The following is an 18166-nucleotide window of genomic DNA, read 5'->3' on the forward strand; positions in this document are numbered from 1 at the left end:
TCCTGGAGTAGCCAGGTGGTGTTATTGCCCACAGATAAGAGATGCAGGAGGAAGAGGATGGATTTGGAAGGATCTGGGCACAGGGAGGGGCAGGTGATGAGCAGGGTTCAGGATAAGCTGAATTAATTTACGTGCTGTCCCCTGGATGTGTCCGATGTTGGCAGGTGGATCCACAGGTTGGACGGTCAGAGGGGAGGTTTGTGTTGGTTTCAGAGGCCTGGGAGAACTTTCTAGATGGTGCTAGTGGTAAATAATCCACCTACCGGTGCAGGAGACACAGGAGATGTGGGTTTGATGCCTGGGTTGGAAGATGCCGTGGAGTAGGGAATAGCAGCAACCCACTCCAGTATTCTTACCTGGGAAATTCCATGGACAGAGAAGCCTGGTGGGCTACAGTCCATGGCGCTGCACAGGCTGGACATGACTAGGCAATGGAGCAGACACACAGACACACACAGAGGCCTGGGGTGGCAGCTGAAACCAGGAGGAGGCACACAGCCTCTGGAAGAGCAGAGGGCGGTGGTCTCCGGGCCCGGGGAGGACAAGGACATGTGGTCTTATTCTGGTGCAGTCCTCCCCACTTCATCCCAGGAGTCTGACTCTGGGGGCTTCCCAGAGCAGGGACTCTGAGCTGTTTTATCTCCTGATGTTGGTATCTGACCACCCAATAGGTACAGGATATAACTTGCTGGATAAGCAAAACCAAACTGAGGCGAAGAAAGACTGGTAGCTCCACAGGGACTGTCAACTCGCTGGAGGCAGAAGCCCCCCTCCCTTTGTGGGGAGGCTTTCCTCACAAGGAGAGGGTGAGAAAGAGATTGAGCCAGGGAGAGGAGCGGAGAGGGGAGAGACAGAGGGATGTGAGGGAGGTGTTTCAAAGGAGGAAGGAGAGAAAGCGGGTGAGAGAGAAGACAGACAAATAGGCAGTGGAAAGAGAGACAGAGAAGGGGGAAGAAGGGAAACAAGCGCCCAGGGAGCCGGTGACGGTGAGGCAATGGAGCCAGCGTGTTCATGCTGCTCTGCTCCTCAAGGCCCTGCGCTGGTGCTTGGAGAGAGCACCCTCTATCCGCCCTGCCTCTCCCTCCATGTCCTCCCGGCTCCTCACCTGGAGCACCCCCACCCCACCCTGCACTCCGGCCTCACCCCTGCTCATCCTGGGTGGCTCGGGGTAAAGGTTGCGTCCTCAGAGGGTGTCCCTGCTTAGCGCAACCCATGCTGCCTGTCAACATGTGTCTCAATTCTAAGTCAGCCTCTTCTAGCTTTTGTGTTGCTGGGTGTCAGCCTCCTTCACTGGACGGTAAGTTCCCTGAAGTCAGTGCCAAGGCGCATAGTAAGGGGTCACTGACAGTTGTTGACTGAATGAACTCTCTTGGCGAGCCCCAGTGCCTGCCAGATGCTGCTCAGGGTCTTGTATTTGTTATCTCACCTAACCATCAGCATGATCCCATGGGAGATGTTTTACATTTTGTTTTATGGAAGGAAAGCCCAAGACATGGAGAGATGAGCTCCTTACCCAGGTCATACAGAGAACAGATGGCAGGACTGGGGTCTGAACTCTCATCCCGTCTCCGCCACACCACCTCCAAAGAGCGTGGAAGACACGCTTCCCATGGGAACAGTGCTTCTTCCAAACATATTGTTTTTCTCCATCTTCATGCATTTTATTAAACATTTCCAAATCAGGAAACATGGAAATATTTTTTAATAAGAAGAAAGAAAACATTGCAAATAGAGAAACTGACTCAGAAGCCTTTGCCAGATGAACCATCTGGTTTTTAATTTAATAACCATTCAAAGAGGTTGACAGTACTCCCCTTTGCGGAGAAAATGGACTACGGAAGAAATGGCAGCTGGCCTCCCTCAAATGCTGCAACCATTTGCAAAGTGGGGAAGTCGAACAAAACTTCTCAGCCAAACACGGGGAGGGAGAGACCCCAGAGAAGACTAACACACCCCAAGAAAGCTGAGTTAATGTTCTTGTTCAGACTTCCCCTTAGAGAAGCTGCACCAGATGTATGACACCAGCCAGATGTCCCAAGTCTCCCAATTTGGCGAAAGTCTCTGAGGAAAGCTACCAGAGAGACATGCATGCCGCCACCTCTGAGAGAGAAAGTCATGCCCGCTATGTTCACAGAAAAACCACGAGCCACTTCTGTTTGGTGACACGCCGCAACTTGTTTGTTGGAGTTGTCTGTTTTGGTGGTGATGGTTTTCTTCCCTTTTAAAAATAACCAGAGGCTTTGCACCCATGCTGTGAGTTCTTGGGGCTGGAAATAAAAGACTGGATTTAGATTTGCCTTGGAAAGATTCAGGGCTGTCGCCTTGAATTACCTGGTGGAGGGAAACATCCTTACTTTCCTAAATTCAAAGCCAACTCTAAAAAATAGGGCATTGACTATAGAAATGAGACAGATGAGGGAGTGACTTCATGGATGCTTGTGTCATCAGACACGTGGTCCAGGAGGCTGATGGTTAGCCCTGGGCCTCCAGGGCCATTTATTTCATATTATAAGATGTTTAGAAGGGAAATTGTTTTTAAGAAAAGAAAAAACTTTTTTTGGGGGGGTCTTGATGTGAATTCACCTGTAGCTAGAATAATGGAGTAACCCTAAAGTCACCATGATAAGCCATTTACTGTGCAGCTGACTTTGAATTTCAGTGAAACTCTTTCATGTACCTCAAGCATTTCTCAAATCCTCCTAAACAAAGGCTCATAATATGCTTAAAAATGGCAGTTTTCTCCCCAAGGCTGGAATCAAATGCCCTTGCAAGCTGGTATTCTAACAGGTATTGACAGTCGATTAACACAAAAATAAGCCAAACATGTATCATGTCAGGGGGTGATATTCACTTGGAGAAAAGTGACACAGGAGAGGAAGGTGGGGTGTGGTGGGGTTGGGGCAGCAGTAGTTGTAATAGATTAGGCAGGGAACACCTTCCTGAGAAGTTGACTTTGAGCAAAAGCCTGCAATTAATTGTGAGAGCCTTCCAGATACAAGGAATGGCAGGGATCCAAACTCTGAGATGGAGTAAAGCTGGGCTACAGAAGGAGCTGTGCAGACAGCAGATGGCTGGAACAGAGTGGATGAGGGGGCAGTCCCTAGGATGTGGGGTCAGAGAGGTCCCAGTGCTGTGGGGGAGGGTTCTTGAGACACATGCAGACTTCGGCTGTTGGTCTGAGGGATACAGGTGACATGGTCTGTCATACTGTTTTGCAAGCACCTCTCTAGTTGCTGTTAGTGGGTGGTGAGTGGGGGTTATATAGGCAGAAGCAGGGAAATCAGTTAGGTGACTACTGCAGTGGTCCAGGTGAGAAGGTAGGCCTGAACCAGATGGTGGCAGCAACGGTGGCGGGGGCTGGTCATATTCTGGACATATATTGAAGATGAGGCAGGTAGGATTTGATAGTGATAAGGGATTGACACCATGCAGAAGGGCTGTGGTCAACCCACAGCAGTGGGATGAGGATGAGTGAAAGGAGAACCTGGGAGGAATGAATGACTATTTTCCTATGGGGCAGTGTCTGCTGCCTCTTCTCCATGTCCCCTTGTGGCTGCCCTTGTCACTAGGACAAAATTCCAGGTGGGAGATGCTCCAGGTGGGAGGCTCTCCAAGAAGCAGTCACATCCCTTTATGTGTATCATATGTTCCAGTGGACAAAGCCCTTCTACTTTCACTCTTTGCCACAATCTTGTGAGATAGTCAGGGCAGACATTCTTACACCCTGATTCCCTAAAGAAGGAAGAGATTCTGAGATAGTAATTTGTTCAAGGTCACAAAGCCATTAGGCTATGAAAGGTGGTCCTTCAGCTCCAGATCCTGGATTCTTTCAGCTAAGGCAAAGCCAGACTCGTACACACAAGAAGGCACAACAATAGCCAACATTTTTAGTGCAGCTGTGTGCCCAGGCACTGTTCTAATGGTTCAGAAATATCAGCTCATTTAATCCTAAAGGTACCTCTGTGCCAGTTGGTACAAGTATTGTTATTGTTGTTCAGTTGCTAAGTCATGTCTGACTCTTTGCCACCCTATGAATTACAGCATGCCAGGCTTTCTGTCCATCACTATCTCCCTGAGTTTGCTCAGGCTCATTTCCATTGAGTCAGTGATGCCATCCAACCATCTCATCCTCTGTCGCTCCCTTCTCCTCTTGCCCTCAGTCTTTCCCAGCATCAGGGTCTTTTCCAATGAATCAGCTCTTTGCATCAGGTGGCCAAAGTATTGGAGCTTCAGCTTCAGCATCAGTCCCTCCAATGAATATTCAGGGTTGATTTCCTTTAGGATGGACTGGTTTGATCTCCTTCCTATCCAAGGAACTCTCAAGAGTCTTCTCCAATGCCACAGTCTGAAAGTGTCAGTTCTGTGCTCAGCCTCCCAGATAGCTCAGGTGTTAAAGAATCTGCCTGCAATGCAGGAGACCCAGGTTTGATCCCTGGGTTGGGAAAATCCACTGGAGAAGGGATAGACTACCCACTCCAGTATTCTTGGGCTTCCCTTGTGGGTCAGCTGGTAAAGAATCCACTTGCGATGTGGGAGACTTGAGTTTGATCCCTGGGTTGAGAAGGTCCCCTGGAGAAGGGAAAGGCTACCTACTCCAGCATTCTGGCCTGGAGAATTTCATGGACTGTATAGACCATGGGGTTGCAAAGGGTTGGATATGACTGAGCGACTTTTCACTTTCACTTTCAGCCTTCTTTATGGTCCAACTCTCATATCCATACATGACTGCTGGAAACACCATAGCTTTGACTATATGGACCTTTGTTGGCAAAGTGATATCTCTCCTTTTTAATACACTGTCTAGGTTTGTCATAGCTATTCTTCCAGGGAGCGAGTGTCTTTTATCCCCTTTTATAGATAGGAAAACTGAGGACAAGGTAATGCAGATACTGCAGAGTAAAACCCAGACTCAAACATAGTTGATTCACCGTGACACCTAACAATGGTCCACACCAGTGGTCTCCTGCCTGACACAGTGTGTGAGCAGCACATGGAGAGTGCAGAAGCTGAGTGGTGTGGGGTTACAGACAGAGAGCCCACATTGACTTGGGATGGGTTTTGAGCTGCTTCTTTAAAGGTCACTTACAAGGGATCAGTGAAGACATGGCAGGCAATACAGAAGCAGGAAAGGTATGAGGCAAGCTTGGAGCACAGCAACACTGAAGAGGAGGCCAGGATAAGAAGCCAAGAAGGATGGTCAGAACAGGAGGAAAGCAGGAGAACAAGTCACTGAAGATGCCAAGAGGACTGTTCTGAGGAGGGAAGTGCCAACAGGATCCAAGGCCACCAAAGGGTTGCGTTAGGTACATGTTAGGTTTTTCACTGGAGAACTGAATAAGCAGAGGGTCTACTGCTTGGGGCTCGGGTCTAACTGTACAAAGCTGGGGAATACTACAAGATGAAGACAAAGAATCTTGTCTTCAAGATTTGATTTGATTCCTGAAAATTTCCAACAAGCAAACCAGATCCAGCATAAACAACTAGAGCCATCAAATCACTAAGATCCATGTGAAAAGAGCTAGGTCACAGCTACTGTCAAGAAGCTGAGTTCTTAAGAATAGTGAGAACCAACTCCAAGCCCAGGGAATTTGGCAGCCACTTTCACAAAAGTTTTTCTGTCAGAGAGAACAGCTGAAGTCACTTCAACGTGCGTCACTGAATTACTAAAGCAACTTAACTCTCACAAGGGGACAGGAAAAGCAAGAAGCGGGCCATATTCATTCCACAAATATTTACTAAGCACCTTTTATGTGTTAGGCTCTGAGAAGGTACCTAGAAAAGGCTACGAAGAGGTAACTCCAGGGTTGGACAAAAAGGCCAATGGAACAGAGTAAAGAACCCAGAAACAGCTTCACTTTCACAAATAATCTATATGACAGAAGTAGCATTCTCAGTGGAGAAAGGATGAACTGCTCATTAAGTGGATTTGGGATAGTCGGACATGACTGAAGTGACTTAGCAGCAGCAGCAGCATATAAAAAAAAATGAAGTTGTATCCCTATCTCACAGCATACATAAAATCAATTCTAGGTGAACTGAAGACAAATATGAAAGGCAAAATTTAGAAACATTTAAAAGAAAGTCTTAAAACTGCAGATCGCAAAGGATTTCTTTAACAAATTATACAAGTCACTAATTATAAATTAAAATGATGATAAATTCAGCTACAGTAAAATTTAAAACTTCTGTTCATCAAAATACTATAAAGAAAAAAAAATACTATAAAGAAAGTAAAAAGACCTGGCACAAACTGGGAGAACATATTTGCAACATATAAACTGACAAAGTTTTTATATAGAATACATGAAGAACTCATAATGAATTAGAAAAAAGACAAAAATAAACCAATAGAAAAATGAACAAAAGTCATGAATAGTACTTTACAGAAGAGGAAATATGAGTGACCAATAAACTTATAAATCGACACTCAGATTTCATCAGGAAAATGTAAAGTAAAAGCATGACGCAATACCAGTTTACCCATTAGTTTGGCAAAAATTAAAGTCAGATGATGATGTATTGATAAAGACATGGAGTTACAGGAACACGTATCCACTGCTGGTAGAAGCCTAATTTTTACTGTGTTTTGGAAAATAACCTGACGTTTTCAAATGACATTAAATATGTACAAACCAGTAAATCCACTCTTAAGTAAGTGTCCCAGAGAAACTCTTAAACAACCAGGAGCTGTGATTAAGAATGTTTATAGCGGTATTGCCCATTAGAGGAAAAACCTAGGAACCACCCATGTGGCCATCGATAGGTGAATGAATAAGTGATGGTGTAGTAATATGATGAAATGCCGTACAGTAGTGAGAATACATTATAGTCACAAATATCAACATATATGTTGAGTGGGAAAAAGCAATTCAGAGAAAAGTTCATCTGTGTGCATGAAATTGCTTCAGTCAGGTCTGACTCTTTACGACTCTATGGATGGTTGCCCGCCAGGCTCCTCTGTCCTTGGGATTCTGTAGGCAAGAATACCAGAGTGGGTTGCCATGCCCTCCTCCAGGGGATCTTCCCAACCCAGGGATTGAACTCGCATCTCTTCCGTCTCCTGCATTGGCAGGTGCGTCTTTTATCATTAGTGCCACCTGGAAGCCCCATTTGTTATCCACGACTGTGAAACAAATTGCCCCGTAACTTACCAACTTAACACAGCAAACATTTGCGCTCTCATAGTTGCTATGTGTCAGGAATTCAGGGACGTCTTAAACGGGTACCTCCGGCTCAAGGTCTCCGTGAGATTGTGGTTCACGCCTGTGGTCTCACCTCAAGGCTTGACTAAAGGGGTTTCTGTTTCCAAGCTCTTTCATGTGGTTGTGGGCAGGCTGAGGTCCCCCACCACATGTGTGGCTTCTCCCAATGGAGAGTATTCAAAAGAGATCAAGGTAGAGGTCTCCCAGACAGAAGCCACAGTCTTCTCATAACCAAACCTTAGACGTGACAGCCATATTCTGCCATGTTCTATTCCTTAGAAACAAGTTACTAGGTCCAGTCCGCACTTAAAAGGAGGGGATTACAAAAGTGTGTGAATACCCCAGGAGAAGGAATACTGGGGGTCATTTTAGAGGTTGCCTATAGACTCTTACAGTATGATTTCATTTTATGAAATTCAGAGATAAGTGAAACTAAATTATATATTGTTTAGGTAGGTAAACATACCTAAGTAGAAGCACTGTGAGGAGTTTGGGATTAACATATACACACTTCTATATATAAAATAGGTAACAAACAAGAATCTACTGTATATTACAGGGAACTATACTAAATATTTTATAATAACCTATAAGGGAAAAGTAACTGAAAAAGAACATACATATTAGGAATATATATATATATTCATGATATATATGACTGAATCACTTTGCTGTGCAGCTGAAATGGACACAACATTGTAAATCTACTACACTTCAATTAAATTTAAAAATTAAAAAAAAATTTAAAGGAAAACCACTGTGAAGAAAAGCAAGAACATGATAAACATGAAATTCAGGATGTTGGCGATCTCTGGGGAGATTTGGGAGGCTGAAGGTGGTAAGAACACAAATGTAGGAGCAATAGGACAGTGAGTTCAAGGATGCTTATTTTATTTTTAGGCTTCGTAACAATTTTATGTTATGTATATTTATGTGTTTTTTTCCTTAGGTTTAGTTTTATTTTGATATTATGGAAGTTACAGCTGCGTACACTTAGACTCAGTTGTTCTGTGGTATTTGCTATCCTCCACCAGTTATTCCCATTTATGCTTCTCCAAGAGTAGCTACATTTACCTCCTTTTGCTAATTAATTGTAAATTTTACCTCCATGTTTCTTCATGGCATGCTCATATTGCTGTTTTTTTTTGGTGCTCCAGTTTCAGCATCATCTGTCCCCTTCCCACAGTGGAAGATAAGGATTTAACTCCCTTTCCTCCTCTCCAACTCTTCCTGTATCCCACCCCCCATGCTCCTTTCATCATTATATCACTATGTTGGTTAGATCAGTAATCAGTATTTACGTTACTCAGCCAACGCTAATTTGACTCTATTCAGAGCTAAGCCTTGTAGTAAAGGACAACTTTTCCTTTCCTGCAGAACTTTTTTGTTTTTCCTAGTTAATTATCATGTTTGTTCATTTGCTTAGTTTGCTGTGTATTTATCACTAATTTTACTTGAGACTCTGGTGGTTGTTTACGTTTCTTCTCAGTATGTTCGGGCCCTGCAGGTTTTCTATCAATTTTGTCTTGGAGAAATGCCTCCCAGAGTCGTCTGACCTCTTCCTGTCTGGACAGGTTGTTCTTCATGCCTGGTGTGTGACCGTCACCCAAGGACCTCCAGGAACCGTCCCCCTGGGCCTGTCTCCTCTGTGGATCCCCAATCTTCTCCATCTCAGGGCTTCCTCCTGGGTTTACTCTGTTTGGGTGATGCTTGCCCTCCTGTGGCTTCAGAAGAAAGGGGGCTGAGGACGCAAATCTTTGAAAGCCTCAGCTGGTTTGGAGATCATTTTCCTTCAGAATTTTGAAACCTTTATTCCATGGCCTTCTAGCTTCCAGTGTTTCTGTGAAAAAGTCCAAAGTCACTCTGACATCTGATTCTTGTGTTTGACCTCTCTTTCTCTGGAAGCTCCGTAGCATCTTTCCTTTTCCCCCTGGTGTTCTGAAATTTCACATAATCTGTCTTGCTGTGAGTCTATTTCCATCCACTATGCTGGGAACAGTGGGCCCTTGATCTAGAAACGTGTGTCCTTCAGCTCTGGGAAATCTTTTAATGATATCTTTAATGATTACTTCTTGCCCTCTTTTCCTTCTTTCACCTCCTCCTTTTTTTTTTTTTTGCCAGTTCTCTGTTTCTGAAACTTAGTGTTTGAATTGGTAGACTAATTCACTAATTTTCTCCTATTTTCCTCTCTTTCTCTTTTTCTGCCTTTTGGGAGACTCCCTCTATTTATCTTCCAGCCCTGTAGGAGGACTTTTCTTGGTATACGCCATCCTTGTCTCATGGGTTCAATATCTCATTTATCTCTCTTAAGATATTAATCACAGGATTTATTTCAAGAGTTCTTCTCTGTTAATTGTCTGTGATCCAGAGTCCTTTTTCTTTGTTTGTTTAATTGACTGATTTGGTCTGTGTGTTTAATATTTGAGACTTTCCTCAGATGTCTGGGGATTCCTGGTTGTCCACTTATTTTTAAAAGCAAGGAACTAAAACTGAGAGTTGTGGAGGGATAAGCTGTGTTGTGCTTCGTCACTCAGTCGTGTCTGACTCTTTGTGACCCCGTGGACCATAGCCCACCAGGCTCCTCTGTCCATGGGATTGTCCAGGCAAGAATACCGGAGTGGGTTGCCATGCCCTCCTCCAGGAGCTCTTCCCAACCCAGGGATCGAAACCAGGTCTCCCGCATTGCAGGCAGATTCTTTACCATCTGAGTCACCGGGGAAGCCCAAAAATACTGGAGTGGGTAGCCTATCCCTCCTCCAGGGGACCTTCCCAACCCAGGTGGATTCTTTACCAGCTGAGGGAAGCCCAGAGGGATATGAGGAGGAAGCAAAAATAGCATTTGCCATCTTTACCCAGTCATACAATCTTCCATATCTATCATTTATTTCAAAATATTAAAAATGAAAAAACCATAGTCCACACTCTAATGATAAGTTAATAACTATACTAACCCTAAAAACATGCCCACAGCGTTTCCTCTTTAGCCCTTAAGGAAAAACTTGGGACTCTTTTCTCAAAAAAATTCTCTATCGCAAAAAATATCATGAGATTAGTATGTGAATTTGTGACAAGTGTAAACCACTCTAAAATTGTGAATAGATTTGGAAACAATTTTTCCCTCCTCTCCACTCCCACAGTCCTGAATCAGCAGCCCGGCTCTCTCACTCATCGCTTCCTGCTTGGTGACTTGCCTGTGTGTTTTATCTCCATGACAATGCTCCAAGCCACAGGAAAGTAGGATGCAAGTCCGGTTCATATCTTCTAAAGCCCCTGTCAGGAGGGAGATCTTCAAAGTTGGACAAACAATGAATGAATAACATCCTCAAGATCTCCCTTTCCTCTTCTCAGCATGCATAGTTAACACCAGAGGATTTTAAATGGTGAATGAAAAAGAAACCCACAAGAACATAAAGAGAATTTAGAGAAAAATAAAGCAGGAAATCAAACCTCAACTTTAAAAAGAGAGACAGATGACTGGTTGCTGTTACTTAATTCCACTTTGAGGTCTAATCTCTTTACCTCGGAGTCCACCCACATATGAATAGGATGGGCCACGGTCCTGAGGGCAGCCGAGCAGTTTGGGAACACTAGTTTAAGCAAAGAAAGGAGTACTTTGGAAACCCATATGCACAGCCCATAAGTCAATCAACCAATTAAGTCCACAAAGGACAGACAGCAAATTAAGTCCAGACCCCATGGTTTGGCTTTCAAGTTTCTCCGTTGCCTCTCCCTGGGCACCTGCAAACTCCCTGTCTGGGGCCTGCCTTCTTTAATCAGCCTTGCATGTAGCTGCTAGAATCATTCTCAGATACCAAGTGTCCCATATCCCTTCTTTGTCCTGGAACTGACAGATTTCTTTCACCACTGCATCAGATAGTTCTCCAGCCCAAATACCAAGACATCTTCATCCCTCCCTTCATCTTCATCCCTCTCTTCATCTACTTCTCCCTTACTGGGACCCTCCATCCACTGCACTTGTAAATCCCTGCCACTGTGTTTTTCTGTACATTTTTTCTTGGACTGATAACACTTAACCACTCTCAGCAATAACAGTTATTGCTGACATTTAGTGTGCACTTACTCTGAGCTAGGCACTGTGCTAATATTGCTGGTGGGTTGTTTTCCTTAATCCTCCCATCAACAGATAAAGAAACTAGGTCACAGAGAGGTTAAGTCATTTGCCCACAGCCATTGAGCCACTTAAGGTAGAGCTGGGGCTTGAAGCCAGGCGAGCTAATCTCAAGACCACAGGCTCACCTCCTTTCTACGCACTGCCTTGATGTCACCATCCTCAGACCTGACCCCTTCCAGGAAATGTCTGATGAACGGAAGACTCTGACTCTGCAACATGTTTGCACGTTGCTGGCTTGTGGCATGGAACCATCTTTAAGTCTTCACCCTTCTATGCCCCTACATTCAATCTGTCACTGAGTCTTGCCACTTCACAGCCTCAAGGAGTCCCCACCAACACCTCAGCACAGGCCCTGAGAGCTAGGGTCGCCACTGTTCTTCCCAGCCAAAGAGCAGCAGGCTGTGAGTGGAGGGGACTGCATCAGCCCGAGGGCCTGGCAGAGCCCAGGGCTCTGGGGAATGGGAGGGAAAGAGTGGCTGCCCGCCCAAGGCCACGTCAGACCTGGAATGGGGCTGGAGCACTGGGGCAGGCCACACTCCATCTTGGGGATCAGATTTGGACACCATCAGCCTATGCTACTCCCGTATAGCCAGGTGAGCAGACACAGGCCCAGCCCTGGGGAGGTGAGGCCAACTGGGAGGAGTAGGCATCCAGGGTGCCCTTAGGGTAGCAGCAGAGTGTCACTGGGAAGCCAGCAGAGCAGGTAGGGGAGGGGAGGGAAAGCATCTTCTCAGCTGAGCTTTGGGGAGGGGATGTCTGCTCTTCAGATATCCCCCTGGAGTTCTGGGCATGCTCTCATGCGCACAGCTATGAAAGGCTAAAATCACCCTCCTCTGACTGCTGGTAGAGGCCTCAAGTTGGGGCTGAACAGCCCTCTAATAATGTGCTCACCGGGGTCTGCTCGGGCCAGGCTCAGGTGTGCGATGAAGGCTGCCACTTGCACCTACATCCTGGCTTTGCCATTTGCTCTCCACTTGGCTAGTCCACCCCAGGGCTGCATCTTTTTAAACATCCTGTTCACCACCCACAGACCACTCATCCCAGTGGGCCATGTCATCTTGTCATTCAGCTGCTCAAGGACCTGGAATCATTTCCAAACCCTCTAAGACCAAATCCAAGCCTCTTACCCTGGAATTCAAGGCCTTCCCAAATCAGACCCTTTGTCTCCATGGTTACCTCATCACCTGCTACTGGAGCCCCGGTGTCCTCATGTTGGTAAAACTTCCTTATCCTTCCCCCATGCACACAGCAGTCGTTTCCACCTCTCTGGTGCTGAGGGAAGAGTGAAAAGAACATGGGCTTTACTTTGGTTACGTCCTGTGTGTTTTGGGGCAAATCACTCAATGTCTCTATGTTTCCAGTTGCTTACCTGTAAAAATACATTACAAGATGTGAGAATTAGAGTGTTTGTATACAAAATACTAGCCACAGGGTAGGTTGTACTGTGTGGCTCCCACTAATACAGTGTGAGTCAATAAATGTGCTAAGTAGCTTCAACCAACTCTTTGCAACCTCATGGACTGTAGCCTGCCAGGCTCCTCTGTCCATAGAATTTTCCAGGCAAGGATACCAAAGTGGGTTGCCATGTCCTCCTCCAGAGGATCTTCCCGACCCAGGGATCGAAGCTGCGTCTCCTACGTCTCCTGCATTGGGAGGCGGGTTCTTTACCTCTAGCGCCACCTGGGAAGCCCCATGAGTCAATAAATGAAATCCATATTACTGTGCCCTTGGCTTTCATCACTCACATGCCCTCCACCTCCTCTCTCACTGTCAGACTTCTCCCGGCTTTTAGGCTCATCTCCAGATGCATCTGTATCTGCAGCCTTTCCAGCACACCTGGCTTGGGGTGGGGGTAAGGGAAAGAAGAACATTTGCCAGTTGCCCACTGGGCGCCAGGCCATGTGGGGGACGTGGAGAGTGCTGACAGTGGCAGCGAATACTCTCTGAGGGTCTCCTGTACTCAGCCCCGTCCCAAGCTTGTCGTGTAAGCCTTGTTGGTAACTCAGTTCTGTGGATTAAGGCTCCTAAATGGCTTTCAGCTCTATCCAACCAGGATGGTTTGGTCTCCCTGGCCATATCTCACTTTTCCCATCCAGTGGCCTCCAAGAGGCTGATGGTAAGAGTTTATCCAGGAGTGATGTCTGTGTCATTCAGGCTTATTCTGTTAGAGAACATTTTGAGAAAAACACCCACCTTCATTCATCTGCCTTGCCACCCCAGGTGCAGCCAGGCCTACCTGCTACACTCACGTTGGGCCCTAGCTTTTCGTAAAGGTACTATGCCCTCTGCCCAGAACACCCTTCCCCCAGTCTGCCTGGAAAGCTCCAGCCTCAGACCAACCCTCCTACATTGGGGTCAAGGTCATTGTCCTTTCCCTCTGGCCCTCCAGGTGCCTCGTCCTTACTCTTCCTCAAATGTCTACATGCTTAAAATGGGCCCTTTCCCTGGGCTGAGAAGCCTAAGGGCAGAGCCTATATCCTATTCATCTTTCTGTTTCAGTACTTGACACAGATCCTGGCGCACAGCGGGCCTTGATGTTTGGGGATGAAGGGAAGGAGGTGAGGGATGGGGTGGAATGGGTATCGGACAGAGGGAATGGTGGGGATATGTTTCCAGCTAGTTCCTACCAGTGCAGGACAGCCACGAGCCTCCATCCAGCTCAGAAGAGGAGGCCATGCCTCCATGAAGACTCTGGAAACTTCCCTGGAGACAGGTCCGAGAGAACCCCAGCTGCCGCAGCCTCCCTCCAGACACCAGGGAGGTGCCAGTCTTTGGGCTCCATCAACCTTCTTACGGGAAATTGCTAAATGCATTTGGTGATTTTTTTGACATTTTCCCTGTTCAGGAGCTTGTGATTTCAGATTAATCACATCCACATACATTTAGACTGTCAGCTTGGAAGGGAAAATCTAAATTTTATTACTGCATGATTTCATCCAAAGCTATTTTACCAAAAAGGACGTCTGCAATATGGTGCAAATCATGACAAAACATTTTACCGCCGGGACCAAGCTCGTGGTAGGGGGTTGGGGTGGGGGGATGGACAGAGAGCTGCAGGCAGGACCTGGGTGGGCAGAGCCTCAGCAGCTTCCATCTCCTGGAGAGATCTGGGTGCCGCTATCACTGCTCTCTCTGCCTCAACAAAATGTCCTTCTTTGTCCAGATGTCCCCAGAACCCCGGAATGGCAGCTGCACTGACTAACTCCTGTCTTCCCCTCCTCCCCCGGCAGGTACCATGACCAGCAGGATGTAACTAGTAACTTTCTGGGTGCCATGTGGCTCATCTCTATCACATTCCTTTCCATTGGTTATGGGGACATGGTGCCCCACACGTACTGTGGGAAAGGTGTCTGTCTGCTCACGGGCATCATGGTGAGTACCTGCCGCCGCCCATTACCCTTCCCCACCCGCAGAACGCCGCTAGGAGCAATCCCTATATGGCAGGCGCAGGGGGCCTTCCTTGTCTGGGCGCGGGGCCAGCTGCTAGTTAACGGGCCAGCATGTGTGTCTGTGCACGTAGAAAGACAGATGTGACATCTGTACGGCTTCTCGCGTTTTCATTTCCTTGTCTGAGATAGGAAGAGGTCCTGGTTCCTGAACAGTTAATGGTCTCCTCACAGATCCCTAGAAATGGACTGGGTGAAGCTGGCCACGAGTGTTACCCTCCACTCCCATCAGCGCCTGCAGTTAATTGTCCTCTTTCCTGTCCCCTGGGCCCCACAGACCTTGGCACCACATCTGATAAAGTACAGCTAGAACTCACGGCAGCAAGTGCTCTGAGCCGACCGTGAGAGACCTAGGTCCTAGCCTGGGTTGGCCACTGGTTCAGTCCCGGGTTGATGACATGGCCCTGGGCCAACTCTTGGCTTCTGTGTCTAACTGTTGAGGCGCTGGGCTCCGAGTGCCGGTCCCCTCCCAGTGCTGGCACCCGGCTAGCCTGTGACAGCATCCCCATCCCTCCCCAGGTGCCCAGCAGCTGTGCTGCCTCCTCCCAAGGTGTATTTTTCTGCCCCATCGCCCTGCCATCCCCAGCCTGACACACACTCGTGCCCATCACGTGGCTGCACAGTACGGAGTATGGGAGGGCAGTGGGTAGGGAGTTTCAGACCAGAGTCTGAATGCCCATAGCTGGACCTCAGTGTGGACCCAGGCAGGGCATTTAGCCTGCTGGACCTCAGCATTCTCCAGTACAAAGTGCAGACGGGAGGCCTGCTCCGCCCTCCTCCCTGACTGGTGATGGGGATAGACTGCAGTGCTTTATGTTACCACGCTCTGTCAGCAACACGGAGCTGCACCCGCCTTCAGGGCTGGCAAGTCCTCAGCGTCCCTACCCCCACTGCTCCTTCACCGGCCGGTTGGGATGAGGGCTTCTCGCTGCTCTCCTAGCTTTCTGACCAGGACAGACAACCGGGCCCTTTGACCTCCTTCCCAGAGCATAGAGTAAACACGCAGTGTCCTCTTTTCAGAAGAGGAAACCCAGGGTCAGAGAAGATGCAGGAATCTGAGGTTGTGTGTTGGAGCGGGGTGGGGAGGTGTTGGTGGGGATGTGTGGGGGGTGGGGGGGCGGACAGGAGGCCCGAAGCTTATTCCCTGGTCTCACTGGTGGGTCACGGCAGCCCACCCCGAGTTCTCTCTGCACCCCTGTCATCGAAATCCTTCCAGGGCTCCCTCAAATTTCAGCCATCACCCCCATTTCTCCAGGAGGAAACAAAAGACCCTCCTTCTGGAAGGGAAATGACTCCATCCTGCAGTGGGCGGGGGTTTAGCTCCTCACTAGCCTGGAGGCCCCCTGGGACTGACAGCAGCCAGTTGCTCAGAGCAGCGGAGGCCGTGGGGTCGGAGGCCTGGGCCGCGGGGCGGGAGGGCTCCGGCGTTGCCGCGGCAGGACTGGACGCCGTCCTCTCCTTTCCTGACTGAAACCCAAGGCAGGCACTTATTAGTGGGTCCTGGGCAGGAGTTAATGACAGGCGGCTTAGCGCCGGCTTGGGATAAACCATGGGTAAGTGGAAGGGCTCAGAACAAATACCTCTCGTGGGTTGGTAGGAGTCTGCCTGGCACAGCTCCAGCTGTCACCAGGAAACCAGGGAATGAGTCTTCCTCCCAGAAAAGAATGAAATGCCGCCCGAAGACCAAAGCTTTCCTGTCTCAGAGCCGCTCCTGGGGCGCCAGCTCTGTGCCTCAGAACCGGCTCTCGGTCTGGCCTGCACGGAGCCCAGCTGCTGATAGGTGAACGGCCCTGCTGGGAGCCGCCGTTATTTTTAAATACCAACCATTCTCCCTCTCAGCATGGCGCTATGCCCCGGCCAAGAAGCCAGAGCCTGGGAGCCATCATTTCCCTGGCTTCCTAACTCCCGCATCTCTGGGCTTCTGCTCCGGCATAGCTGGGCAGTGGGCCAGCCGGACCCTGGTCCCTCCCTGCCTTTTCCTGGGGTGTGGTCTTCACACTCACTTTTGCTCCAGGGGCTTCAGCAGCTGCTTGGAAGAAAGTGTTTGTTCCTTGAGGAGAAAGGTGTGATCAAAGTGGAGAGAATAAATGGGTGAGGAGGAACTCAAACCCAGCCCCTGTATTAAAAATACAGCACCTGACTTTCATCTTCTCTTTCTGCATCAGCCCTGCTGCATAGATACCTGTCTATACACAGGGACAGGGAGCTTCCCTCCACTTGTGTTTTTACCCAAATTAAAATCAGCTGCCTCCCTCTGGGGTCAGCCACAGTGGGGAAACCTGGTGGTATTTTTTTTTTTTCTTACAAATGGTACTTTTCTAGCTGAGTCACTCCTTTCCAGGGTTTCACATGGCTGAGAATCCCTTCCTCCCATCCCCCAGTCTCCCAACACTTTGTACCTCTCCTGATTATTATTGCAAGTGCCTTTACGAAAGGTAGGGCTTCCTGTTTGGTTACCATGGACACCACGCAGGCCAAGGCAAGGCCTAGTGGGAAGGGAAAGGAAGAATTTGTGTGTGCAGGCTGTAAATAGTCTTAATCATTGTTTTCTCTTGGCAATCCCAGTAACAGTGTAATTATTAACCATTAAGCAGGGTATATAATTGTCTGAACAACTTGACATTGTTGGCACAGGCCTGGTGTGTTTGAGAGATTTCACCCACTAAAGCAGATATATCAAAGTCCTGCATCTTTCCATAAAGAATTTTATGATGACAGTTATAAGGCAGAGAGAAAGCTGACAATATTTAGTATCCAGAATGGGCCTCAGAAGGCTTTCTGGTTCTGCAGACATCTGGAAGACTTTTGGGACCCCAAGACTGATTGGTAGGAATCCCATTTCAATATATATTTTCTAAAGCTGGACTCATCAGGAAAGACCCTGATGCAGGGAAAGATTGAAGACAAGAGGAGAAGGGGACGACAGAGGATGAGATGATTGGATGGCATCACCAATTCAAGGGACACGAGTTTGAGCAATCTCTGAGTGATGGTGAAGGACCCGGAAACCTGGCATGCTGCAGTTCATGGGGTTGCAAAACATCGGACACGACTGAGCAACTGAACGACAGAGCTGCCTCCACTCTGTGGACCCTTTAGGAGTTAGGGACAGGCAGACAAAAGATTCCAGGATATGTGCTGGGGACACTGAGCTTTTCCCCTAAGATTTCATGCAAGAGGCTTCTTTGAACTGCAAAAGGAAAGGGATGATGAAGTAAAAGGTGGCACAAACTGAGTCATTTGGGGAGGAGGTAAAGAAGAGGGCTCAGCAAGACATCTGCTTAATGTCAGTTTTAGAAGATGAGCTTCTCCCTGAAACACCTTGGTTTCAAACCAATTGATGTTATTTTAGTTGTTACATGGAATCTGTTGCAGAAACAGAATCC

At 47.7% G+C, this 18166-nt stretch overlaps 1 protein-coding gene across 3 annotated transcripts in view; it reads left to right on the top strand.

Annotated features, from left to right (window-relative positions):
• Positions 1-18166, top strand: part of KCNN3 (potassium calcium-activated channel subfamily N member 3) — a 163762-nt gene that overhangs the window by 123639 nt on the left and 21957 nt on the right. For all 3 annotated transcript variants that reach the window (XM_065903309.1, XM_065903300.1, XM_065903319.1), the window contains one exon: positions 14565-14706. In XM_065903309.1, coding sequence (XP_065759381.1) covers positions 14565-14706 — 142 coding nt within the window. The remainder of the gene's footprint in view (positions 1-14564; positions 14707-18166) is intronic.

Source organism: Muntiacus reevesi, chromosome 1, assembly GCF_963930625.1.
Source record: "Muntiacus reevesi chromosome 1, mMunRee1.1, whole genome shotgun sequence".
NCBI classification, from domain to species: Eukaryota; Metazoa; Chordata; class Mammalia; order Artiodactyla; family Cervidae; genus Muntiacus; species Muntiacus reevesi.